The 26,721-nt window shown below is 42.2% G+C and overlaps 1 protein-coding gene across 1 annotated transcript in view; it reads left to right on the forward strand.

Annotated features, from left to right (window-relative positions):
- The window catches only part of MAN1A1 (mannosidase alpha class 1A member 1), a 285,232-nt gene extending 260,656 nt beyond the window's left edge, over positions 1-24,576 (forward strand). The window contains exons 15-18 of the mRNA XM_039914596.1: positions 6,721-6,940; positions 8,548-8,720; positions 18,313-18,428; positions 21,252-24,576. Of these exons, the coding sequence (XP_039770530.1) occupies positions 6,721-6,940; positions 8,548-8,720; positions 18,313-18,428; positions 21,252-21,375 (633 nt within the window). The 3' untranslated portion in view covers positions 21,376-24,576. The remainder of the gene's footprint in view (positions 1-6,720; positions 6,941-8,547; positions 8,721-18,312; positions 18,429-21,251) is intronic.
- The last annotated feature ends 2,145 nt before the right edge of the window (positions 24,577-26,721 follow it).

The raw sequence follows: 26,721 nt of genomic DNA on the forward strand, positions 1-26,721 counted from the left end.
GCTTCGAGTTATGCTTTCAGGGGGAGTTTCGTTCCAAATTGTTAGATTTGGAACCCCACGGCTTTGAATATGTCGCCTTTAGAGAAATCATTGACAGGAAAAGCCATTAAGAACAAATTACTCAGAAGTGATTTTTCTCAACAGTGAAAAGAGCAGTGTCCCAAGCCCTTGGATGTGTTTGTGTCTCTTACAGGAAGTGAAACTTTAATAAATCAAACTTCTGTTTTGAGGAGCAACAATTGCATTGCGACACAGTTGCTTTCAATCTGATGGCACTTACAGAGAACAATGATCTTTTTTAAGCGATAGATCATCATATGTTTCCTCCTTCCTACTTAGCCACAGAGAGACCTATGCCAGCACATTTCTGAAGATCCAGTTAATAGTTGACTACACAGAAGAGAGAAGGCGAATTAGCCATGGGATTATAGGGCTTTTTCGTCCCTTTATTTCCAGACCAAAATGGTCAAACTCAGTTTGCATGAAACTCAGACAGTTGGAGAAGGTGACATGTTATGGGCTATTGCAGTTCTTTATGCTGTATTTTCTTTTAGCAAGGTGACTATTTAATCTTGACAGGCGTGACAGTTTCATTCGATATAAATATTTTTTGTTAATACCTCTAAAATTCAATGGCAGTGTTTTAATGGGGTTTTAATGGAATGCCTTCATTTTAATAGAATCAGAGCCCCCCTTAGGGCCAGAGATATGGGACTTAACCCAATAGCGGTTTCCACTCTGACCTGAGCACTTTTTCTTTTTATGGTATTCGCTAAGGGCTTACTAGGTGCCGGGCACTGTAATAAGCACTGGGTAGATACAAGGTAATCAGATTGGACATGGTCCCTGTCCCCTGGCCATGAAGCTGTATGGCCTAGTGGCAAGAGCATGGGCTTGGGAGTCAGAGGACATGGGTTCTAGTCCCAGCTCTGCCACTTGTCTGCTGCGTGACCTTGGGGAAGTCACTTAACTTCTCTGTGCCTCAGTTACCTCATCTCTAAAATGGGGATTAAGACTGTGAGCCTCACGTGGGACAACCTAATTACCTTGTATCTACCCCAGTGCTTAGAAAAGGACTTGACATAGTAAGCACTTAACGAAGCAGCGTGGCTCACTGGAAAGAGCACGGGCTTTGGAGTCAGAGGTCATGGGTTCGAACCCCGGCTCTGCCACTTGTCAGCTGTGTGACTTTGGGCAAGTCACTTAACTTCTCGGTGCCTCAGTTACCTCATCTGTAAAATGGGGATGAAGACTGTGAGCCCCACGTGGGACAACCTGATTCCCCTATGTCTACCCCAGCGCTTAGGACAGTGCTCGGCACATAGTAAGCGTTTAACAAATACCAACATTATTATTATTATTATTAAATACCATAATTATTATTATTTTATGGGGCTCACCATCTTAATCCCCATTTTACAATGAGGGAACTGAGGCACAGAGAAGTGAAGTGACTTGCCCAAGGTCACACAACAGACAAGTGGCAGAGCACTTACTGAGCAGGGCCAGAAGTGAACTGAGTCAAGGCAGGTGTGGGCCAAGGCCTACTTATGCCCATCTCTATAATCTATTTATATTTATGTCTGTCTCCCCTCTAGACTGTAAGCTTATTATGGGCAGGGAATTTGTCTGTTTACTCTTATACTCTGCCAAGCGCTTAGTACAGTGCTTTGCACACAGCAAGCATTCAATAAATATTGATTGAATGAAAGAATGAATACTTTCCCAGTTCTAACGCATATGCGTGGCTGCTGGGTATGGAAGACAGCTGCTCAGTGAACCACCACACCTGTGGAAATACCACACGTGATGTGGCATCACATAAACATGTGTGATAACACACAGATCTCCCAGTCCAAAACCCCCAAGATGGAAGGGGATGCAGAGGACTGAGGAGGTGCCCAACCCTATTAAAACCACTGGCCCCCATGATGGCCAGCTGGAGATGCGTGAACCAGAACTGATGGGAAATTGCGGGCCCAGAGATGTTGGAGAAGGAGTCCCCTTTGGCCTGACTTAATCGTATTTATTGAGTGCTTACTGTGTACGGGGATACATTCCCTGCCCTCGATGAGCTTACAGTTCAGATGCCTGACTTACGTTCCAGTTGGAGAGTGGACTTCAGGCAGGATCTGCTGGGTTTTACTCCTGCCTCCGTGTGGTCACCTGAGAGATTTCCAGGGCTTATGAAATGGGACTGCTGTGGAAGTCATGGATCCAGGCAGCAGTTCATTCATTTATTCGTTCAATTGTATTTATTCACTTGGAAAGTACAATTCGGCAACAGAGACAATCTCTACCCAGTAACAGGCTCACAGTCTATAACGGTGGAGACAAACAACAAAACAAAAAAAGTACACAGGCGTCAATAGCATCAAAATAAATACATAGAATTATAGATATATGTACATCATTAATAAAATAAATTGAATAATATGTATATATATATGCACAAGTGCAGTGGGGCGGGGAGGGGGTTAGAACAGAGGGAGGGAGTAGGGGCGATGGGGAGGGGAGGAGGAGCAGAGGGAAAGGGGGGCTCAGTCTGTGAAGGCCTCCTGCAGGAGGTGAGCTATCAGTAGGGCTTCGAAGGGGGGAAGTGAGCTAGATTGGCGGATGTGAGGAGGGAGGGTATTCCAGGCCAGAGGGAGGACGTGGACCAGAGGTCGGCGGCGGCACAGGCAAGAACAAGGTACAGTGAGAAGGTTAGTGGCAGATGAGTGGAGCGTGAGGGCTGGGCTGTAGAAGGAGAGAAGGGAGGTGAGGTAGGCAAGGGCAAGGTGATGGAGAGCTTTGAAGCCAATAGTGAGGAGTTTTTGCTTCATGCGAAGATTGATAGGCAACCACTGGAGATTTTTGAGGAGGGGCGTGGTGACATCCCTGTAGCATTTCTGTAGAAAGATAATCCGGGCAGCAGAGTGAAGTACAGACTGAATCAGGAAGAGACAGGAGAATGGGAGATCAGAAAGGATGCTGATGCAATAATCCAGTCAGGATATGATCAGTGATTCTTTCTGACTATCCTATTAAGGCGAGAGAATATCCATGCAGTGTGGCCTAGTGGATCAAGCATGGTCCCAGGAATTAAACCCAACTCTGCCACTTGTCTTTTGTGTGACGTTGGGCAAGTCACTTAACTTCTCTGTGCCTCAGTTACCTCATCTCCTCATCTATAACACATGGACTGTGTCCAACCTGATTAGCTTTTATCTACCCCACCACTTAGTTGAGTACCTGGGACATAATAAGTGCTTAGCAAATACCATAAAAAAAGAAAGAAAAAGAACATTCATCCTCTCAAGCCCTTTGGGTTATTTTTAATGGGATTCAAAAAGTCATGCAGCATAATTAGACCTTTGTCATCATGGATTTCTCCTGAATACATTTTTCATAAAATGCATCCTACAAAAAAGATTAGGTTCTAGAATACCATTGATCCACATGACATTTGGAAAATCATCCATGTTGCTTAGCACAGTAGGTGCTCAATAAATATGGCTCATTGATTGACATGGAAGGCTAGGTAGTCTGTAGCAACCATTTTGATCATCATGATCCTAAAGTTCGGATTGTTTTTCTGCAGCTAGCTAAGCCCTAAAGGATGGTTTAACTTTTTGACAAATAAGGATAACTATAAAAACTGTAAAATTTTCATTTTTCCTAGCCTTGGAAACCATTCTTGAATGCTTTGGTGAAATAAACTATCTCCTAATGGAGGAATGAAACAAAATAGAATAAAATGTCCTAAAACATCTTTGTTTCTGACCAGTTCCACCAAGCGAGAAATGTCCTTAAACATTGTTTTCTGACCAGTTCTACCAGGCGAGAGCTCTAGTGACCCCTTTTGCTGCCTGCTTGGAAACTCAGGCATTAAAGAGACTGTTATATGTACAGACATCTGATCTAGGTAATGCTCTTTTAAATTGCCACTGACCCCTTGAATGGATGTACAAAGACCACCCGGAACCCAGCAGATCAGCAACCTCTAGACTGTGAGCCCATTGTTGGGTAGGGATTGTCTCTGTTGCTGAATTGTACTTTCCAAGCGCTTAGGACCGTGCTCTGCACACAGTAAGCGCTCAATCAATACGTTTGAATGAATGAATGCATGAATGAATTAGGTCAGTGCCTCTTTAGCAGTTCCAGTTGGACAAACAGGCAATTTATTAAGTGCCTAATGTGGGCTGAATATCATGCTAAGTGGTTGGGAGAGTACAACGTTAACAGAGACAGTCACTGCCTTTGAGGAGCTCTTTATCTAGAGGAGGAGACTCATGCTAAAATAGGCAGAAGCAAAGTGAATATTTAGATGAGTAGAAAGAGTATGTACAAAGTACTACTGGTAGTTTTGAGTACATAAGTGCATGGGTGGCACCAAGTACTGGGGTGAGTCATAGTTGGGCAGATCAAACCTGAGGAGAGGAGAAATTAATCAGAGTGAGTTCTTTGAGATGTGATTTCAGCAGGGCTTTGAAGACGGGGGAGCAGTGATCTGGTGGAAATGAAGGGAGAAGTTCAGACAGATGGAAGGGTGTGAGCCAGGGGTACAAGACAGGCCATAGGTGAGCAAGACAACAGAAAGGACATCCTGGGGTTTCAGCCCTTAAAGACCTTTGTCTTTAAGTTCCCCCGGTGAAGAGGTACCTCAGCTGGAGAAGAGGTGGTGAAAAAATGTTCTAACCTTGTTTTTTTGTTTTAGTATTCTTTGCTTTTTGTCTACAGTTTGAACTCCTTCCCTGTGAAATATTTAGGGAGTAAGAAGGGTATAAAGCTTGTGATTCCAGGCGGTAGCCCAGGGGTAGTAATAGAATGAGTGCTCAGAAATGTTTCCAAATTTACATTTTAATATTGTGGGTGAACTGGAATCAGTGCACTGATAACTGATCTACAAACGGAAAGCTGATAGGGGCAATACCCACAGTGGTATATCTGCTGTGTTCTTTTAACATCTCTTCGACTCAAGTCAATGACACACTTAAGGTGCCACTGCTCTGCACAGCCAGTCCACGAACAAACAACTTGATGAATTGTTCATCATTTAAAATATGAATGTCGTCTGGTCGAGTGGTGATCTTTGTTTATTCAATCAATCAGTCATATTTTTGAATGCCTACTTTGTGCAGAGCACTCCACTAAACACTTGGGAGAGTACAATCTAACAGACTTGATAGACGAGTTCCCTGCCCAAAATGAGCTTACAGTCTAGAGGACTGTATTTATTCTTTGCTCATCCTTAGTTATTGAATGAGTTTTTAAAATACGATCATATAGTGATCATCTTGAAATCAATCCTGATACCCTCATCAGTTCAGAATTTGGACCAAGTTACTAATTTATCCTTTTCCCATCTTTTTATGAACTTTATCACCACAAAACCATGCACTTCTTCAAACCTTTGATCTGGTACACAGAATAGTTTATTTTGGGACCCAATAATCCGATAAGAATGATTCCAGTAATAACATGGATTTTATTTATTCAGAACACCAAACAGTGTAATATTTCTAAAACAGTCTCAAGAGCTGTTACTCTTGCTCTGTAGAAAGCTTTTACTCATCACCTGCAAAATTATTCTATCTGCTTGAAGGACTTTATTGCAGTTTGTGCTAGGAGGAATGTAAATAGCTAGTATGTGATCCTTTTCTATCAAACAAGTGTGGAATATTTATGCAACAACTAGATCCTCAAGAAAATTAGTCCAACTACAGTTCATTATCATAAATGTGAGGTTCATTCCATCAGCTGCACTATTGATTTCATATATTGGGGTTTTTTTGAAGACGGGTTGGCAGAGAAGGCAGTGTTTGTGTATCTTTAGGTCTGCCTATCTCTCTTCCTGCACCTTGTAGGCTCATTTCAGTTTTGTTTTTGTTTTTTGATGGTATTTGTTAAATGCTTACTATATGGCATTCACTGGGCTAAGTCCTATGATAGATATAAGCTAATCAGGTTAGACATAGTCCACATCCCACAGTCTTGATCGCCATTTTACAGCTGAAGTAACTGAGGCACAAATAAGTTGAGTGACTTGCCCAAGGTCACACAACAGGCAAGCGATGGAGCCAGGATTAGCAGCTTCTTCAACAGCTTACAGGAAGCATCTGTTTCCACTGCTATTGCTTCTGGGATATTTTATGCGCCAACCATTTTGTCCCCAAATCCCTTCCATTGTAACCTCATATCCAAATGTCTTGTCAACAAGCACAGACTTGTTTTCTCTTCATTGAAATGCTACCTTGGATTTCCAGTGGGGGAAAAAGAGAATTAGGAACTTCAGCATGTAATCCTCCCAAAGGATATTAGAGCAGACTCAGCAGAGATTTTTTAATGATCTTTACTGCTGTGGTAGTTCTGGAGCCAAATTCTTTATTTTTGTTATTGAATATTGTCCATTTCCCATGGACTTTTGGGCCAAATTAATAAGAATAATATCCCTCTCTTGTTAATTCAGATAGTCTTTGTGAAAAACCTGTAACTCAAACATGCCGCATGGTGATAATTTACCAGTTTGTTTCATTCCCCACTGCTAGGGAAGAATAAAACAAAACAGCAAGAATAAAACAAAACAGCCTTGCAAATATAGCCAAATTAAAATGTTTAATCATTAGTAAGTAGCATTATTGGGATCACAATGAGCAACATTTATGTAATTTTTTTAAAAATCTGTGTCAAGAGGTTATTTTGGAGCTTTAAAATATTGAAAATAATTCTGACTTGCAGGCCATCGAGACCCACCTCATCCGGAAATCCAGTAGCGGTCTGACTTACATTGCCGAGTGGAAAGGTGGCCTCCTGGAACACAAAATGGGTCATTTGACTTGCTTTGCTGGAGGCATGTTTGCCCTCGGCGCAGATAGCGCCCCGAATGACAAAACTGGACGTCACATTGAACTTGGGGCCGAAATCGCTCGCACGTGTCATGAGTCTTACGACCGCACAAGTAAGCGCTCTTTTAAGAATTCCTTTATTCTTGTTTGAAATGGTTGTATTTAGTTCTGTGAAGAAAACGAAACTACTGATGTGACTGAATTCCTGAAATTGATCTGCAATAATACTGCCCTAAGAAATGCTTAAATTTACTACAGGGTTTCCAGGGTAGGGATAGTGATAGATGAGAGATTGTCATTTACATCCCATTTTAAAGAGGCTTTGCAACGTTCTCAGGAAATACAGTATTGTTCTTGTCCTTGTCATATATGTATCCCAGTGTTTAGTACAGGACTTGACCCATAATAGGCACATAACAAATACCACAGTGATATTCATTCATTCATTCAATAGTATTTATTGAGTGCTTACTATGTGCAGAGCACTGTACTAAGCGCTTGGAATGTACAATTCGGCAACAGACAGAAACATTCCCTGCCCAATGACGGGCTCACAGTCTAAATGGGGGAGACAGATGGCAGAGCAAAACAGAATGAAGCAAAAACAAGACATTATCATGATAAATAGAATCAAGGGGATGTACACCTCATTAACAAAATGAATAGGGTAATAAATAATATATACAAATGAGCACAGTTCAGAGGGGAGGGGGAGGGGGAAGGAGCAGAGGGAAAGGGGGCTCAGCTGAGGGGAGGTGAAAGGGGAAGGGGGAGGAGCAATTAATTAGAAGACCCCAAAAGAACTTGCTTCCTCCCTCCCTTCCTTCCTTGATATCCTTTGTGTGTTCGATAACCCACACATCTCTCTCTCCAGACCCATGCAAACCACCTGATTGTTATGAAAAGTGTTTGAGTTGGGAATCGATAAGGGCGGAAAATGGCTGTTGTCCTTCCTGGTTCCTCAAGACCAGCTTAAAGTCCAGGAGCAGCCCATGTACGGTTCCCAGAGGGTTTTGAAGATTCGAGGAATGCACTCCCGTGGGAAGATGAACCAAGAGCAGGGAAGCAGCATGGCCTAGTGGGGGTCAGAGGACCTGGGTTCTAATCCCCTCCCCACCAGTTATCTGCTGTGTGACCTTGGGCAAGTCACTTCACTTCTCTGTGCCTGTGTCCTCAACTGCAAAATGGGGATGCAATACCTGTTCTCCCTCCTATTTTTAAATGGGGAGCCCCATGGGGGACAGGGATTATGTCCAACCTGATCTGAGGATACTGCCGTCCTGAGAGAGTAGTTTGCCCTGCCTCAATCAGAAGAGATTGGAATTTATTCTTGGCCTCTACATTTCCTGGTTAATGTTTCAATCCCTGTGCTCCAGTACCATGATGGGAAAAGAAAGCATGGAGCACCATTCTCCGAAGTTGAAATTTGCAAAGTTTTTGAGTGATTATTGGGTGCAGAGCACTGAACTAAGCGCTTGGGAAAGTAGAGTATAACAGAGTTGGTAGACACATCCCCTGCCCACATCGAGTTTACAGTCTAGAGAAGGCTAACGCCCATTTCAGTTGAATGAGCTGGAAATGGTCCTCCCAGCCCGTCACCTGAGTAGTTTAGGGGTTTCATTTTGGTGATCAGCAACTGAGAGGTGAAAGTAGGGTCATTTGAAGAGTAAATGTGCACTCTTAACATGCTAGACCCTGTTCCTCAATCCGTTTCCCACAGATGTGAAACTGGGACCTGAAGCATTCAGATTTGATGGAGGTGTCGAAGCCATCGCAACCAGACAAAACGAGAAGTATTACATCCTGAGGCCTGAGGTTCTGGAGACCTACATGTACATGTGGAGATTGACTCATGACCCCAAATACAGAAAGTGGGGCTGGGAAGCCGTAGAGGTATCGTCTGCATTTCGATTGGCTACTTTTAATTAAAATTGGGTCATGCTAGGAAAATGCCTATAATCTTACAGAGTCCTTGGGCAGGGGATATGTGACATGTAGTTATGAGAAGCAGCGTGGCTTAGTGGAAAGAGCCTGGGCTTGGGAGTCAGAGGTCATTGGTTCTAATCCCGGCTCTGCTGCTTGTCAAACTATGTTACCTTGGGCAAGTCACTTAACTTCTCTGTACCTCAATTACCTCATCTGTAAAATGGGGATGAAGACTGTGAGCCTTACCTGGGACAACCTGATTACCTTGTATCTACCCCAGTGCTTAGAACAGTGCTTGGCACATAGTAAGCACTTAACAAATACCATCATTATTATTGTTATTATTGTAGTCCTAACTGTGATCGCTTCTTCTCTGGGGCATCTATTTTTCCCAGTCAGAACGGATTAATGCCTATTCTCCTATCTCTTTCTCTGCTATCAGAAATGAAGTAACAGAGAGCACAGTCATTTTCCTAAGAGGATGGCTGGATATAAAATTGTTGCTCTGTATTGTTGTTGCTCATGTAATTTAATCTGATGAGGGAATGGGAAATTCATTTTGTCTGAAATGCATTGTTAGCTGTTGTCTGAATCAGGAATTTACCAGCCACTTTTTCCCCATAAGAGTTAGACGGTGGTCCCAATTGAAGAGTATCCTATGGGTTATTTTTTGGCTTTAATAAATAATTTTTTTAAGAGAAACTGAAACAAGTCTGTATAGAATAAGAACAGATAGTAAACTTTCAGTATATCAGGCCCAAAAAATGACCTAAGTATGTTCTTTTATTCTGAAAATTTTCAAAACTGAGTAACCCAATTCAAAAAAGGCTAGAGTCGATCCAAAAAGAAGTAGTTTTTAATATTAGTCAAAATAAAAAACCTAAACATCAAAAATACACTTTATATCCCACCACATAACTAGTGGTAAGATAAAAAGGGAGTTTTAATGGAAGACCTTCTCCTTCCCTTCTGGTACTGACCTGTAGCTCCAAAGCCCTGGAAATAGAAAGTAGATTATTAAACCTGATGAGGAACAGGGATTGGAGATTTATATTTGAAAATTCCCCCTAAAGTTTGAAGCCTCTGAACACTCAAGAAATCTTCTTGGGTCTTCTCAGCCTTATTCACCTCAACTAGGAACTAAACCTGAGTTCTAGTCTGGGTTCCTACTTCCAGCACCGATTTTCTGGGCTTCCTTTGGGGCAAGGTACTTCATCTCTTCCCTTAGAACACTTCAACCTAAAAACTTCAGGGAATTTGTACAGTGTGAAAATTTGAAGGTACCTTATAATAGTAATAATAACATTTGTTAAGCGCTTCCTTTGTGCTAGGCACTGTACTAAGCACTGGAGTGGACACAAGCAAATCAAGTTGGACACAGTCCCTGTCCCATTTGGGGCTCACAGTCCCTGTCCCATTTGGGGCTCACAGTTTCAATCCCATTTTACAGATGAGATAACTGAGGTACAGAGAAGTGTAATGACTTCCCCAAGGTCACACAGCAGACAAATGGCAGAGCCAGGATTAGAGCCTATGACCTTCTGACTCCCACACCCGTACTCTCTTCATCGTGCCATGCTGCTTTTTCATCTTTGCTACAGTGTCCTACCTAGAGCTATCCCCCAGCTCCTTTCCCTCCCCCGACAAGATCTCTCCTCCACCTACAGACGGTAAACTCGTTGTGGCTGGGCATCATGTCCAACAACTCTACTGTACTCTCCCAAGTACAGTGTTTTGCTCAATACAGCAATCACAGTAAGCACTCAATAAATACCCTGAATTAATCAATGAATGAACATAAGACCACTCCAGGCCAGACTTGCTGCCTAGTCGTCGCTGAAGAGGTTAATGTTTGTTCAACCCCCTCCCCCTTCCTCTACTCATGATTGTTTTTTTCAAGGGACTCTTTCACTATCAGGAAGAAAAGGAAAAGCAGCTGAAAATGAATGTGAACAGTTGCTATAGCACCATTTCCTCTCCTCTTGCTAGAGGATTGTGGGCAGGGAATGTGTCCACCAACTGTTTTCTTGTGCTCTCCCAAGTGCTTAGTACAGTGCTCTGCACATAGAAAGTGCTCAATAAATACCACGGATTGATTGATAGAGGGTCCCTGAGAGTGGAATTTAAGGGTGGTGGGCTTTTCTGGAGCCATTTTAGGGACTTTAATCAAAACGTGATCTCTTCTGAAATGTGCCATTTTGAACTTAAACCTTGCCTCGCTGAGCTTTCTGAGGAAATCTAATGTTTCGGTCACTTCTGTGATGGTCTTTAAATCAGTTCTCTAAGTGCATTTCTCAATTCCTCAAGATCTCAGCTAAAAAGCCATTTATGCCCTTTCTTTTAAAGTGAAATCGATATTCATCCGTGAGAGTTGATTTTGGTGATCTGAGTGATTTACTAGGACTCTTCTGTGGTCTCATCCAACTGAGTAACTCTGTGATCACTGTTCTTGACTTTTTAGTAAGCACCTATTCACTTATATATGTACCCCTTAAGCACTTCTATTTTCACCCACCCCATAGCACTTCTGTACATACGCATCTTTAATGTATTTTAATGCCTGTCTCCCCCTTTAGTCTTATAAGCTCCTTATGCCAGAGATCGTCTCTACCACCTCTATTGCATTGAGCTCTCCTAAGCAGCATGGCTCAGTGGAAAGAGCACGGGCTTTGGAGTCAGAGGTCATGGGTTCGAATCCTGGCTCTGCCACTTGTCAGCTGTGTGACTGTGGGCAAGTCACTTAACCTCTCTGTGCCTCAGTTCCCTCATCTGTAAAATGGGGATTAAGACTGTGAGCCCCACGTGGGACAACCTGATTCCCCTGTGTTTACCCCAGCGCTTAGAACAGTGCTCTGCACATAGTAAGCGCTTAACAAATACCAACATTATTATTAAGCACTTAGTACAGTGCTCTGCACATAGTAAGTGTTCAAGCAGTGAGAAGTGTTCAAGTGTGAGAAGCCATGTGGTCTAGTGAGTGGATAAAGCATGAGCCTGGGAGTCCAAAGGACCTGGTTCTAATCCCAGCTCCACCACCTGTCTGCTCTGTAACCTTGGGCAAGTCACTTAACCTCTCTGTGCCTATTGCCACATCTGGCAATTAAACTGGGGATTAATACCGGGAGCCCCGTTTGGGACTTGGAAGTTGTCTAATCTGATTATCTTGTATCTGCCCTGATGCTTAGAACAGTGCTTGACACATAGTAAGCACTTAACAAATACCATAAAAAATATAATAAATACCATCGATTGATTAATTCTCCATCTTCTAGAAACTGAACTGTTTGGAGTCCATCAGACCAGGTCTCTGGTCTTAGGGATTTTATTTCTCAGAAGCACAGGAGGAATTCTTTCCGGCTATACCAGGAAGCCAGGTTTTCTTTAGTAGTGCTTGCTACGTGTGCTTTTCAGAATTTTCTTATCAAAAAGAAATCCATTAGGTCTGACCTTTTGCTGGAAGACTGAGATGAAAAGACTGCGTTTAAATGAAGTTAATTAGTATCTCAGTAAATCATTGATGAATCCAGTTAATAAGTCCCCCTTCAGATGGTATCTCTCATCAGTAATTCTGCATCATTTGGGGTAATAGAACCGTCTTTAAAGTTACAGATTTTAATAAGAGTTTCTTCTTCAACTCCACCTTTGTTTCAGTTCTTGTTGACCATAGTGATCCTGGTATAGAACATCATTCCTATAGAAGTTCTAGATCCTATGATCTCTTGAGGGGAATTTTGCCGGATTGTTGTTTTAATATGGCAGGCAGCAAAAAAGCCTTTCACCCGCTCACTCTGAGTTTTCTTTAATGCCAGATCTCTTTTTTACTCTCGGCTGGTTACAAATTTTTGTTCTCGTTTGCCCTTTTGGTCTAAACCATAATGCAGTTTATTTCCCTGCTAAATTGCTCAGGAGAAAAAACAAGGATAGATTTGTGGCTCTTCCATTATGGTAGCATTCACCTTGACTTCTAAAGAAAAACCTGGCTGAATGGCTCTCTCTGCGCCTCACTAGGTTCATGGAAAAACTCCTGGTATTTTTGTCTATTTCCTCCAGTGCTTGGTTCACCATTTATCATTTCACTGAAAAGATCTCCTTGTCCTCGACTCACCTCTCTCATTCACCCCACATATTCAATCTATCACTTTCTCAGTTCTACCTTCACAACAGTGCTAAATCTGCCCTTTCCTCTCCATCCAAACTGCTATTATGCTGATCCAAACTCTGATCCAATCCTGCCTTGACCACTGCCTCTGCCTCCTGTCTCTCCCCACTGCAGTCCAAACTACACTCCACTGCATGGATTATTTTTCTTAAAAAAGGTTCCATCCATGACTCCCTATTCCTCAAGATCCTCCAGTGGTTGCCCATCCACTTTCACATCAAGCAGAAACTCCTTGCCATCAGGTTTAAAACACTCAATCAGCTTGCCCCTGTCCTGCCTTTACCTCACATATCTCCTACTACAGCCCAGCCCACACACTTCAGTCCCCTAGCGCCAGGTTACTCACTGTGCCCCAATCTCACTGCCTATCCCTTCCCCACGTCCTCCCCCTGGCCTGGAACTCCCTCCCCCTCCATATATGGCAGACCACCACTCTCCCCACCTTCAAGGCCTTATTGAGGTCACATCTCCTCCAGGAGGCCTTCTCCTATTAAGGCTTCTTTTTCCCAATTACCTCTCCCTTCTGCATTATCTGTGACCTTTGGGCATTTTATATTCACCCCACCTTCAACCCCAAAGTACTTATGTGCCCATCGCTAAATTATATATTGTAAATTATGTATATTAATGACTGTCTCCCCCTCTAGACTGTAGGCTCACTATGGGTAGGGAATGTGTTTACCAACTCTCTGATATAATAATGTTGGTATTTGTTAAGCGCTTACTGTGTGCCGAGCACTGTTCTAAGCGCTGGGGTAGATACAGGGTCATCAAATTGTCCCGTGTGAGGCTCACAGTCTTCATCCCCATTTTACAGATGAGGTAACTGAGGCACAGAGAAGTTAAGTGACTTGCCCAAAGTCTGACAGCTGGCAGAGCCGGGGTTAGAACCCATGACTTCTGACTCCTAAGTCCGGGCTCTTTCCACAGAGCCACGCTGCTTCTCATTGTATTCTCATTACATTCTCATTACATTCTCATTATATTGTACTCTTTCAAGAGCTTAGTACAGTAAGTTCTCAATAAATACAACTGACAATGTTCTCTGATACCTAGCTTTGCTCGTGCCACAAAAAATCCTCCCTAAGGATCAAGGACTTGGGTAATAAGAACATTCCTTTCTGCAATTTCTGCCACCACGATACTGGGGCTTGCTAACTCTGCTATTTAATCATGTTCCTGGCTGCTTCCATGTTCTTATTTTCCACTAAGTAGATTGTGCAAATTTTTCCCCAAGAGCTTTGAAATATGAGGACCCCATGCTTGAGGCAACTTTTCCTCAGTGCTTGCTCGGCTTTAGACAGATAGTTCTTTCATTTGCAGAATCCCTTTAACTAAAGTGGCAATTAAAGTCTCTCTACTTCAGCTCTAGTGCCACTCGTATTTTCTCTCCCAGCACCGGTTAAAAGAAAGCAGCATCGTCACTGTCTGCCTTCTTGCAGGAAGGGTGTTTCATTGCCAGTAAAATATTTGAGTAGTAGCAGGAAATAATTTTTCCACCACCCGCCATTTCGCATGTTGTAAGCGGGCTCAGATGGTCACTGGCCAGCCTGTCTTTCTCTGACAGTTTTCTTCAAAGAAATCATCTTCAAATCCAGAAGGGTTTTCTGGAGTGCAGCATGCCCGTTCCTATTTGCTTTGTAGTTTGCAAACATGAAAATATGTTAGGGATCGCTTTCAGAACTGAAAAGAGAGGGTGGATTGTCATTGCTTAAGGGAGACAGATGGACAGAACAAAGAACGCAACCTAAGAGAGGATATAAAAGCAAAATGCCATGTAGTTTTCCTCCGTTCCTTCCCATCCGTGCTGATATTTGGATTTCAGCATAAAGTCAAAGGCCCACTCCAGTCAAAATGAGAAGGAGGGCGATGTCCTGAGCGTAGAGCATACATCACATGCTTAGATGTGAATGTATGTTGGATGGTTGGCTAGTCTCCTGGGAAATTTCCAAGCACAGCCACATTCTTCTATAATGTGAAATTTCGTGGACAAAAAACGTGTCATCTCAGTTGGAGTTTCTTCTCTCAAGTGCTTAAGCACAGTGCTCTGCACACAGTAAGTTCTCAATTCATACAATTGATTGATTGATTTCATCCCTGATGAATCTTGCTTGAAGGAAACATCGTACTCTGATATTCCTTGCAGGTCATTGGGCTAATGTGTCTAATCATTTCTCCCACTGTCATACCACGTTCATTGGTGATAGAAGTGAGAATGCACTTTAAGGGAGAACTGACTGTATTGTAGCACAAAGAATAGGAGTTTGGAGGCCTCTGGGTAGAAAAGCGGAGACAAACACACATTGCAATCGCTCGAAATCATGTTTTAGTGGTGTAAAGATTTCTCCCCCGTGGAACTACACTGGCAAAGTGGAGAATATATCTGATGTATGTCAGGATAGTTTCCATTGTAAATATTGAAAATTGATCATTTAGTCTTCCAGCAAAAATAAAGTCAGAGCGAACCAAGACTACCTTTGTGGGCTGCACTGTTTCCTGCTGCGGTTAATTCAGTCTGCTATTTTACTCCAAGGATGGGTTTGCTTTCTTTCTGCTCAGATGTATATGTAATTCCAGTCCTGCTGATTGATCAGTGGAAAGAGCACTGGTCTGGGAATCTGGAGATCTGGATTGAGACCTGACTCTTCTAGAAGTGAAGTGCCTGCTGGCACTTTGCAGCATGGCTCAGTGGAAAGAGCCCAGGCTTGAGAATCAGAGGTCATGGTTCTAATCCCGGCTCCACCGCTCGTCAGCTATGTGACTTTGGGCAAGTCACTTAACTTCTCTGTGCCTCTGTTCCCTCATCTGTAAAATGGGGATTAAGACTGAGCCCACGTGGGACAACCTGATCATCTTGTATCCCCCCAGCGCTTAGAACAGTGCTTTGCAAGTAATAAGTGCTTAAATACCATCATTATTAATAATAATGGTATTTTTTAAGTGCTTACTATGTGCAGAGGACTGTTCTAAGCACTGGGGTAGATACAGGGTAATCAGGTTGTCCCACATGAGGCTCACAGTCTTCATCCCCATTTGACAGATGAGGTAACTGAGGTACAGAGAAGTGACGTGACTTGCCCACAGTCACACAGGATTCAAACTCATGACCTCTGACTCCCAAGCCCATGCTCTTTCCACTGAGCTACGCTGTTTCACTTATTAATGGTTAGAGCACCGGCCTGGGAGTCAGAAGGTCATGGGTTCTAATCCCAGCTCCTCCACTTGTCTGCTGTGTGACCTTGGACAAGTCACTTCACTTCTTTGGACCTCAGTTGCCTCATCTGACAGTCCATCAGTCCATCTGACTGTCCATCCGTCTCCCTTAAGCAATGGGGATTGAGACTGTGAGCCCCACGTGGGACAGGGATTGTGGTCCAACCCAATTTGCTTGTATCCACTCCAGTGCTTAGTACAGTGCCTGGCACATGAAGCACTTAACAAATACCATCATCATTATTATTATTACGTGGGAGAAGGGACTGTGTCCAACCCAATTAACTTGTGTCTACCCCAGTGCTTAGAACAGTGCTCAACACATAGGAAGCGCTTAATAAATGTCATCAAATAAATGAGAGGAAGTTTCTTGCTGAAGAACCACCTAGAGCATTTGGTGAGGCAAATGGAAACAGCAGGAATCCTGAGAAAATGGCTGACTAATGTGGGTCGCAAAGACTGCAGGGGCTATCAATCAATCAGTCGTCAATATTGAGCGCTTACCGTGTGCAGAGCACTGTACTAAGTGTTTGGGAGAGTACAACACAGCAACGAAACAGACATATTCCCCACCCACAGTGAGCCTACAAGACAAACAGTAGTCTGTGGTGCTGAGACACAGTATTGACACTATGCTGTCAGTTACGTGGGCCCTGTACATAAAAAACCCCTTATGTTCACTTCGCAAAACCCTGCATCCCCTCCTACCTCCTTGCTTATTGCTCATCGTTCCCCGGTGGGGACGTGACTGGCAGGAAAAAGAGTGTGAACACTGTTGCATCAGTCAATCAATGGTATTTACTGAGTGCTTACAATGTGCAGAGCACTGTACTAAGCACTAGGAAGAGCACAATACAACAGAATTAGTAGGCGTGTTCCCTACCCATAATCAGTAGCTCTAGAAGCAATTCCTACACACAGGTTTATTGTTATATTGTATTCTCCCAAGCGCTCAGTACAGTGTTTTGCACACAATAAGCACTCAATAAGTAGGATTGAATGAATGAATGAACAAGTTCTAGGTGCTGCAGTATCAGGAATGAGCTTCGTTCATCTCCGTGGGAGACTGCATCAGCATCATCAGGTTTAGCTCCTTGTAAACAGGGAATGTGTGTACCAACTCTGTTGTATTGTACTCTCCCAAGTGCTTAGTACAGTGCTCTGCACACAGTAAGTGCTCAATAAATGCAATTGATTGATTGATAACAGAGACCTTAGCAGATGAAAAAAATGTGAATTCCCTGTTTCTCCTCTGCCACAAGTCCCACAATTCTCCTTACTCTTTTCTTCATACCGAGGGTCTTTTTTTCCCCCTCCTAAAGCCTGTTGCATAAAATAGATGTGATAGGCAGTGCCTTGGTCCCAACTGATCCTAAGCCTTTAAAATTTGAAGGAGAAAGAAAAATATGGATCTAGTAGTTTCTGAGAATTTACGAAGGAAGTGTCATGGTCCATTTTTCAACCCTCATGCGCCCTGAACCCATCCAACAAAAATGTAACTGGTTTTTACCTGACAATTACAGCACAGAGAAGACTGACTTTCATCATATACTGTGATATAGAGTGCCACAAAGGAATCAATCAATCAATCAATAAACTTGTCGAGCATTTCCTGCAAAGTGTTGTACTAAGTCCTCAGAGGAGAGCATAATACAGTCGGTAGACATGAGCTTAGAGTTTACAATCTGAGGGAAAATAATCAAGGTATTTATTGAGTGCATACTGTATGCAAATCATTCATTCATTGATTCGATTGTATTTATTGAGCACTTACTGTGTGCAAAGCACTGTGCTTAAGTGCTTGGGAGAGTACAGTACGACAGTAAATTACAGGTAAGGGAAGCAACCGAGTAGAAGTTTGTGTATCTAAGTGTCGTGGATGGGGAGGTTACCTAAGAGCATAGAGGGTGGGACTAAATGTGAGGGAGAAGTAGTAGGGAGGGAAAATAGGGTGGTTACATGATAGTTTAGTCCAGGAAGGCTTCCTGGAGGAGAAAAGATTTTAGTGAAGGAAACGTGTAAGAATGCTTTTTTATCCGGACTTGTACTTCCAAATGCTCACTCCAGGCTTCATGAAAAAGACTTCACTGATTTTACCATGTACTTGGGACTTGGATTAGTCAAGGTAATAACAAAAATCAGGATGATTTCTGAGTTTAAACCCAAGGTTTCTTCTTTCAAACACAGGCACTGGAAAAACACTGCCGAATAGATGGTGGGTATTCCGGCCTTCGAGATGTTTATAGCAACCATCTGAGTCATGATGATGTGCAACAGAGCTTCTTCCTTGCAGAGACACTCAAGTAAGTAAAAAATCACCCCGATTGCAAGTGTTTCATTAACATAAGAGAACTTCAGATCTTTTTCCCAGATCCGTTCTTACCATCAGCACCCTTGACATTCAGATAATGCAGGAGCCTGACGGGAATTGGTACAATTCCTGTCATGTTTCATGGCAAGGATTCAGATTGCACTTTTCATAATAAACACCATTTAAATGACTTTGAGAACTCTCTAAATCTCAGTTCAAAAGATGAGCAGGAATTACTAAATGGCACAGCAATAGGATAGGTTCCTTTCTTAGTAATAATAATAATAATAATAATAATAATAATAATGTTGGTATTTGTTAAGCGCTTACTATGTGCCGAGCACTGTTCTAAGCGCTGGGATAGACATAGGGGAATCAGGTTGTCCCACATGGGGCTCACAGTCTTAATCCCCATTTTACAGATGAGGGAACTGAGGCACAGAGAAGTTAAGTGACTTGCCCACAGTCACACAGCCGACAAGTGGCAGAGCTGGGATTCGAACTCACGAGCTCTGACTCCAAAGCCCGTGCTCTTTCCACTGAGCCACGCTGCTTCTCAATAACAAAAGTAATGACAGTGGTATTTGTTAAGCTCTTAGTACAGTGCCTGGCGCATAGTGGGTGCTTAACAAATGCCACAGTTATGATTATTATGATGTTTATTATTATATGCAAGGCACTGTACTAAGCATTGGGGTATACTGAAGATAATTGGTTGGGCACAGTCCCTGTCCCACCTGTGGCTCACAGTCTTAATCTGCTTTTTACAGATGGGCTGAGGCACAGAGAATTTAAGTGACTTGCTGAAGGTCACACAGCAGACAAGTGGAGGAGCTGGGATTAGAACCCAGGTCATCTAACTCCCAGGCCTATGCTCTTTCTATTAAGCCTTGCTGCTTCTCATGCTGCTTCTAAACTGAAATTTTGATTTTTCCAGTATGATGGATAGGCCTCGCTTCTGGGGAGTGTTTTCTTCTACAGTCTTAGAATGGGAAATGAAAGCCATTAACCTTCATGGTAATCCCTTGCGGCCTTAAGAAAGCATTCAACCTCATAATCTGAAAAATGGTTTTCCAACCTTTTAGAGAAAAAAAGATTTTGTTTTGGAAATCTTTTTCTTCTAACCCTGTTCTGTTGCCACCCACGTTTTTTGTGTGAAACATGAAGAGATCCCGCAGGTTCCACAGAAAGTGAATTTAATCTAGTGGCTTTGTAGTGTTGTTTCTGAGGGTGTGTTTCTCAGAAGAAGTCATTCAACACAGAATTGCCTATCAGTATTTTGCCAACAGCCTCGTAGCAAACCAGAAGATTTGGGGGTTATCAAAGAAATACCTTTTTAGACATTATTCATCTTTTTAGCTTTGGATTCGTATTAACCCTTGAGTTAGGTAGCAGTTTTCTTCTCCACTACTAGTAGGAAACAAGGCTAATTTTTACCTCGTGTTCTACATGCTCCAGATATATATCATTAGCCAATGTGAGCCTCACTAGGGATTTATCTGATCATTTTCCCTTCCTTCCCCATCAAGTCAGAGAAAATTCAGCAGATGAAATTTTATTTTCAGAGCTGCTTCTTTTCTCCAATCCTGACGATTTGTCTATCTCACCACGGACCCCTCGCCCTCTTCCTTGAGAAGCAGTGTGGCACAGTGGATAGAGTATAGGCCTAGGAGTCAGAAGATCATGGTTTCTAATACCCGCTCCACCATTTGTCTGCTCTGCGACCTTGGACAAGTCACTTCACTTGTCTGGGCCTCAGTTACTTATCTGTAAAATGAGAATTGAGACTCTGAACCCCATGTGGGACAGGGTCTGTGTGCAATCAAATTTGCTTGTCCAACCAAATTTGTTTGTCCCCTCAGCAGCATTAAGTACAGTGCTTGGCACATAGTAAGTGCTTAAATTCCATAATTATTAATATTATTATTATTCCTCCTTCTAGCCTGGAACTCCCTCCCCTGTATATCTGAAAGAGATTACTCTCCCCACCTTCAAAACCTTATTAAAATCACATCTCCTCCATGAGGCCTTCCTTGATTAAGCCCTCTTTCCCCCTACTCCCTCTCCTTCTACATCGCCTATGCATTTGGATCTGTAATAATGATAATAATTGTGGTATTTTTTTACCACTGTACTGTGTGCTGGGTTGGGCTAAGCAGATTAGGTTGGACACAGTCCCCGCCCCACATGGGACATAGAACATAATATAAAAATTAGCCATCTTTTCCTACTGGCAGTAGAGAAGAATATAGCTACCTAACTCAAGGGTTAATACAAGTCCAAAGGTAAAAAGGTGAATAATGACTAAAAAGGTAATTCTTTGATAACTCCCAAATCCTCTGGTTTCCTATGAGATTGATGTCCGAATGCTAAAGGGCAGTTCTGTGGTGAATGACTTCATCTGTGGGGCTCACAGTCTCAATCCCCATTTTACAGATGAGGGAGCTGAAGCACAGAGAAGTCAAGTAACTTTCCCGAGGCCACAGAACAGACAATTGGCAGAGCCCGGATTAGAATCCATGTCCTTCTGACTCCCAGGCCCATGTTCTAACCACTACGCCATGCTGCTCTTTGAGTATTTGATATTCACCCCACCCTCAGCCCCACCACACTGATGTACTTATCCATAACTTATTTATATTAATGTCTGTCTCCCCCTCGAGACCAGAAGCTCCTTGAGAGCAGGGATCTTGCATACCAACTCTCTCAAGTGCTTCGTATAGTGCTCTGCATGCAGTAAACGCTTAATATATACCATTGATTGAGCGATTCCATTTCCCTGCCAGTTCTAATTCAATCCATTTTCTCTGGCCAGGTATCTCTACTTGCTATTTTCTGATGATGACCTTCTCCCCCTGGAACATTGGATCTTTAACACTGAAGCTCACCTTCTCCCTATACTCCGCAAGGATGCTGAGAAAGAAGACAAACACACATAAAAGCCAGTTCCCATTTCATCTTGCTGCATTCCCCTCATTTTGCTGCACACCTGAAGAGTTCCTTTCTTGTATTCAGGCCCATGGTGTATTTTTATTAAGATTGGAGTGATTATGCTACATTTTAAACCAATTATTTTGCAGTCTATTATGTTTACCAGTAAATATTTATAAATGAACCTAAATTATTTAGACTGTAATTATAATTTCCTTGACATTTGTCTAGCCAATAGAGCTTAATTTTTTTTTAAGGAAACTAACATCCTGAAAGTTCCTCAAACCGCAGTGTCGTTTTTGTCAAATACAAGGGTCTGCATGTTATCTGTTATAATACTTTTGATTTGACTGCAAAGGTTTTCCTCCTCTATGAGGAGATGATGTCTGCTTGAAGCTGTAATATTTTGCCATGTTGCAAAAAGCCATAATGAATTAAGTATAGATTTTTTTTTCTTTTCAATTTCACGTTAGTCTGGTTTGACTGTCCATCCGAGACGAATCTTGTAACTGTGACAGCCTCCTCTTATGCGGGTCTATCATTATTTGGTAAAAAGTCTTCTTCAGCATTTCATTTACATTGGAATACAAATAGGAAAATCCACATAGGAGAATTGCCACCTCATTCTGACTCTTTCCTTTTAGAACTGGTTTGAAGGAAACCTAACCAGGTTCTGCACGTCAACTGCATTTTGTGGTGTTTTTTTTTTTTTTTCGGACGTTTACTAATTTGTGAAACTTGCCTCAAATTTTGTTTAGAATGTACTGTATTACTGCAAACTGAATAACTTCTTCCTTAACCTACCCCTGGGACTGAGGGTTCTCAGCAAAGAGTTTGCGGTGGAAGCAAACAGAGTTCTGGACAAACCTGCTCTCCCTGAATTACTGACAGAGGGACCAGTGTAACTATAGTACTGGAAGCTCTTTTTTTCTCACTAGAAAGTAAAAATCTTTCTAAGATCGGCTGAGAATTCTGATGGCTGTTGTTTTTTGACTTTTTTGGAAATCTGTCGGTCATTGTCTTTGATTCTAGTCTTGGAAAACATTCCGATTGGTCTAACTTGTGATCTAAGTCACCGTCAAATGGAGTGAGTGATTTCAGTCAAAAAGGTCTTGCCTCAGTAATAGCAACTCCGCCTGAGAAAATCTCATTCTAATATTTATTACTAAGTGAAAACACTGAGTGACTCTGCTCCAAGGCAGCCCAAGTTATAGAAACATTTTATTTTTGAAAAAACCTCAACACAAAAAGCTCAATATGACCTACAGATGTCCATGTGCCAAAATCCCGGACCAGATTTTCTCCTTAGTCAATCCTATAGACTCTCCTCCAGAAAGAGATTTTAGCTGTTAAATGTTATTTGGTTCACCAAAGGAGGGAAGAAAAGGGTACAATTTTTGGATTTCCGAGCAGAGGTATTTATACGAGAATTCCTATGGACATTAAAAGGTAAAAATTTCTATTGTGGGAAATGGAACCGATCTTCATATTCTGGAGTTTGAATGAAATTCCCTCACTTGCAACAGCAGAAACACACCAAAATGCTAAATTTCGTTACTCTGTGGTAAATGCAAGTGGAGTGGATCAAATATTTCAGACATTTTGGCTAAACACAGAGGAGTTCAAGACAGTTCAGAATGCCACGATCAGACACATATGCCTTTGGTGAAGAGGGTGGCTGTCTGTCTTTTATGCCAGCCTTTTCCCCTATCCCAGAGGCCCCTCTGCCTCTCCCAGATCCAGCCCTGATTTGATTAAACAAGGCTGTACAGTTGTTTTCTCGTGGGCAGAATTGTTACCATGGATTGTATTTTCTCCAAACCAGAGCCAATGGGTGCTTGAATTCTATTAAATGGATAACAATAAATACCAACCAGTGGTATTTATTGAGTGCTTAGTGTGTGCAGAGCACAGAACTAAGCGCTTGGGAGAGTACAGTATAACAGTTGGTAGGCACGTTCCTTGCCCACCAGGAGCTTGCAGTCTAGAGGAATCTTCCTTTTGATTCATTTACAGTATGCCAAGGAAAGAGCTGATGTATGTAAGCTAAATAGAAAGGATCTCCTTTGAAAGAAGGTTGAATTTAAGCTCTGCCCTTCCAACACACTAATCCACCATGTGCTTTTAAAGTAAATGGTCTTCCCGGACCTCAACTTCCTAGCTAGTGTCAAGTGCTATATGTAGAATATGTGTTTTTTCCCCTAAACCCTCTTGCCTGAGCCCGCCATTCTATTTTAGCTTTGATAATTATATTTTAGGTCTTATGGCTAAAGGCCAGATAATAAATCCAAAAATCAGGAACTAATAGTGATGCAGAAAAATTGGGGCAGATATGTTTCCTTGACCTGGTGTAACCTCCAGCTTATATTTTTCAAGTCTTCTCTTTTAATTTAATATGGACAATTAAGTGTACACTTTCCTTTCTGGACTATAGCCAAAATTGGACCTTATGCATTTAGATTCTAGTTTTCATTTTACCTTCCATGGAATGAGGAAAATACAAAAACTTATTTTCTTGATTTCTTTAAGCTATGATTTGAAAGAGCACAAAGTTGATATCTATTTCTTCAACAGGTAGGGAATTCAATTCAGGTTGTATGTACAAACTGCACTATAATGTACCTTTTGTATCCTGGTGTAAGTAGACAGGAAGATTGTACTACATAGAGCTCTGCCAATGGCAGGAATAACCTTTTGTAAATTCTAGAGCTTTGTTTTTAAGAAGAATCCCAAACACCAAAAAGTTAAACATTACAAGGGATAGATGAGTTGTGAAAATTCAATAGAATCATTTTGAGTTTTGAATATTTTAAAGAGATCTTTATGGAGAAACCACCTTTCATTCCTCTTCAGCATTACAATGAAGTCAAGCTTACATCTGGTAATATTCTGAAAGGTGAATAATGTAAACAGCACTTAATTTTGTTTTCCTGAAAATATGCTTTTGATACAGTTTGTGAAATACTGCATATATGTGTGTTATATGACAAATTTACGATACCTAATCATGTTTGTGGTGACCTCATCCTGTTACCCATTTCTGTGCGTAAAGGTGGGTTCTGATTTGTATATAATCCATTTCATCTTTTTCACCTTTCTATAAATCTCTAATGTTAGCGGGGACATATTAGATCAAGACACATACTTTTTAAGAACTATATTTGTAAAATTTCTCTATTGTGAATAAAGTCTTTTAATATATCTCTTCATTGGTTCGTCCCACTCCCCATTTTTAATTAGAGGCTCGAGGCAGCGGTTGGATCCGAAGGGACGATCTTATTATTATTATGGTTCTTGTTAAGCACTTACTATGTGCCCAGCACTGTTCTAAGATATGAGTAGTTACAAGTTAATCTGTTTCTGGTTGGACACAGTCCCTGTCCCACAGAGGACTCATACTCTTAATCCCCATTTTACAAGTGAGTTAACCGAAGCACAGAGAAGTGAAGTGACTTTCTCAAGGTCACACAGCAGACGTGGCAGAGCCGGGATTAGAACCCAGGTCCTTCTCCCAGGCCTGTGCTGTAACCACTAAGCCATGCTGGTCCTCCATTTCCAGTAGTCCTGCAGAACAACGGTGGTCAGCTGGGAATCCGAAAGGCAGAGCCCATCCCCCACTGATCCATTCTCTTCATGAACAAGACCCCCACCCCACGTTGGCCCCGGCCCATGCAGGGGAGCATCTTAGGGAATTCCTCCCACCTACTCAATTGCTCCGTGTGAATATCGGCAAGATTTCACCTCTCCATGCTCTCTGGAAAGGATCTGTCTGGATCAATCAGCCAATCAGTGGTATTTATTGAGCACATAAAAATAATAATAATTGTAGTATGGTTAAACGCTTGCTATGTTCCAAGAACTGTACTAAGCCCTGAGAGAGATACAAGATCATCAGGTTCCACATGGGCCTCACAGTCTAAATAGGAGGGAGAACAGTTATTGAGAACAGTCATTTTGCAGGTGAGGGAACTGAGGTAAAGAGAAGTTAAGTGGCTTGTCCAAGGTCACACAATAAGTGGCCGAGCAGGGATTAGAACTCAGGTCCTCTGACTCCCAAACCGGGCTCTTTCCAGTAGGCCATGCGGCTTCTCAATGTGCAGAGCACTGTGATAAGCATTTGGGAGGGTAGATGTGTTCCCTGCCCACAAAAGACTTACAGTTTAGAGGGTGAGGCAGACATCAATAGAAGTATTAATATTAATAATAATAAGTTAATATTAATGGATGGCTTAGGCCTATAGACAAATTCCCTGGAAAAAAAGCAGGCCTGTATTTTTTTTTAATGATATTTGTTCAGCGCTTACTATGTGTCAAGCACTGTTCTAAACTCTGGGGTAGATACAAGCTTAGAACAGTGCTCCAGCGCTTAGAACAGTGCTCGGCACATAGTAAGCGCTTAACAAATACCAACATTATTATACAAGCTAATCAGGCTGAATACAGTCCCTGCCCCAAATGGAGCACACAGTCTAAGTAGGAGGAAAGTCAGAAATTGAATCCCCATTTTGCATTTAAGACAATTAGTAGGCTCAGGATCTCGGTTTAGGATGCACAGCAGGAGAGTCGTCGACTGTCACAGCGCTTAAACACCAGAACAGGCTCCCCAAGGAGGATATGCACCCCTGAAAATTTTTGAGGAAAGTACGGGAAGTTTGGATAACCAAAAAGGGAGGTAGCGGGAGGAAGAGATATTATTTTGAGCCACATGGGCACCTGCGAGTTCTCAGCTTGGCAAGGACTGAAGAGGAAAACTGTTCAGGTGGAGAAATGGCACACATCTCTGAAGAAGTAGGATGCGTTGTCTTTGAGAGAGATTTGTGAACGGGGCTTAGTGGATAGAATACGGGCCTGGTAGTCAGAGGTCCTGGGTTCTAATCCCAGCTCTGCCACATGTCTGCTATGTGACCTTGAGCAAATCACATCAGTTTTCTGTGCCTCAGTTTCCTCATCAGTTAAATGGGGATAAGAATGTGAGCCACATGTGGGACAGGGACTGTGTCCAATCTGATTAACTTGAATCTACCCCGGGGTTTAGAAAAGTGCTTGGCACATAGTAAATGCTTAACAAGTTCCATAATTATATATTAGTAGTATTATTATTGATTCTTTAAAGCCATACCAGGCAACCTCTTCTTCCAGGAAGCCTTCCCCAATTAATTTCTCTCCTCTCCAGATTATATAACTTAGAGAAGCAGCGTGGCTTAGTGGAAAGAGCACGGGCTTGGGAGTCAGAGGTCATAAGTTCGAATCCCGGCTCTGCCACTTGGCAGCTGTGTGACTGTGGGCAAGTCACTTAACTTCTCTGGGCCTCAGTTCCCTCATCTGTAAAATGGGGATTAACTGTGAGCCTCACG

This window comes from Ornithorhynchus anatinus, chromosome 2 (assembly GCF_004115215.2).
Source record: "Ornithorhynchus anatinus isolate Pmale09 chromosome 2, mOrnAna1.pri.v4, whole genome shotgun sequence".
Lineage (NCBI taxonomy): Eukaryota > Metazoa > Chordata > Mammalia > Monotremata > Ornithorhynchidae > Ornithorhynchus > Ornithorhynchus anatinus.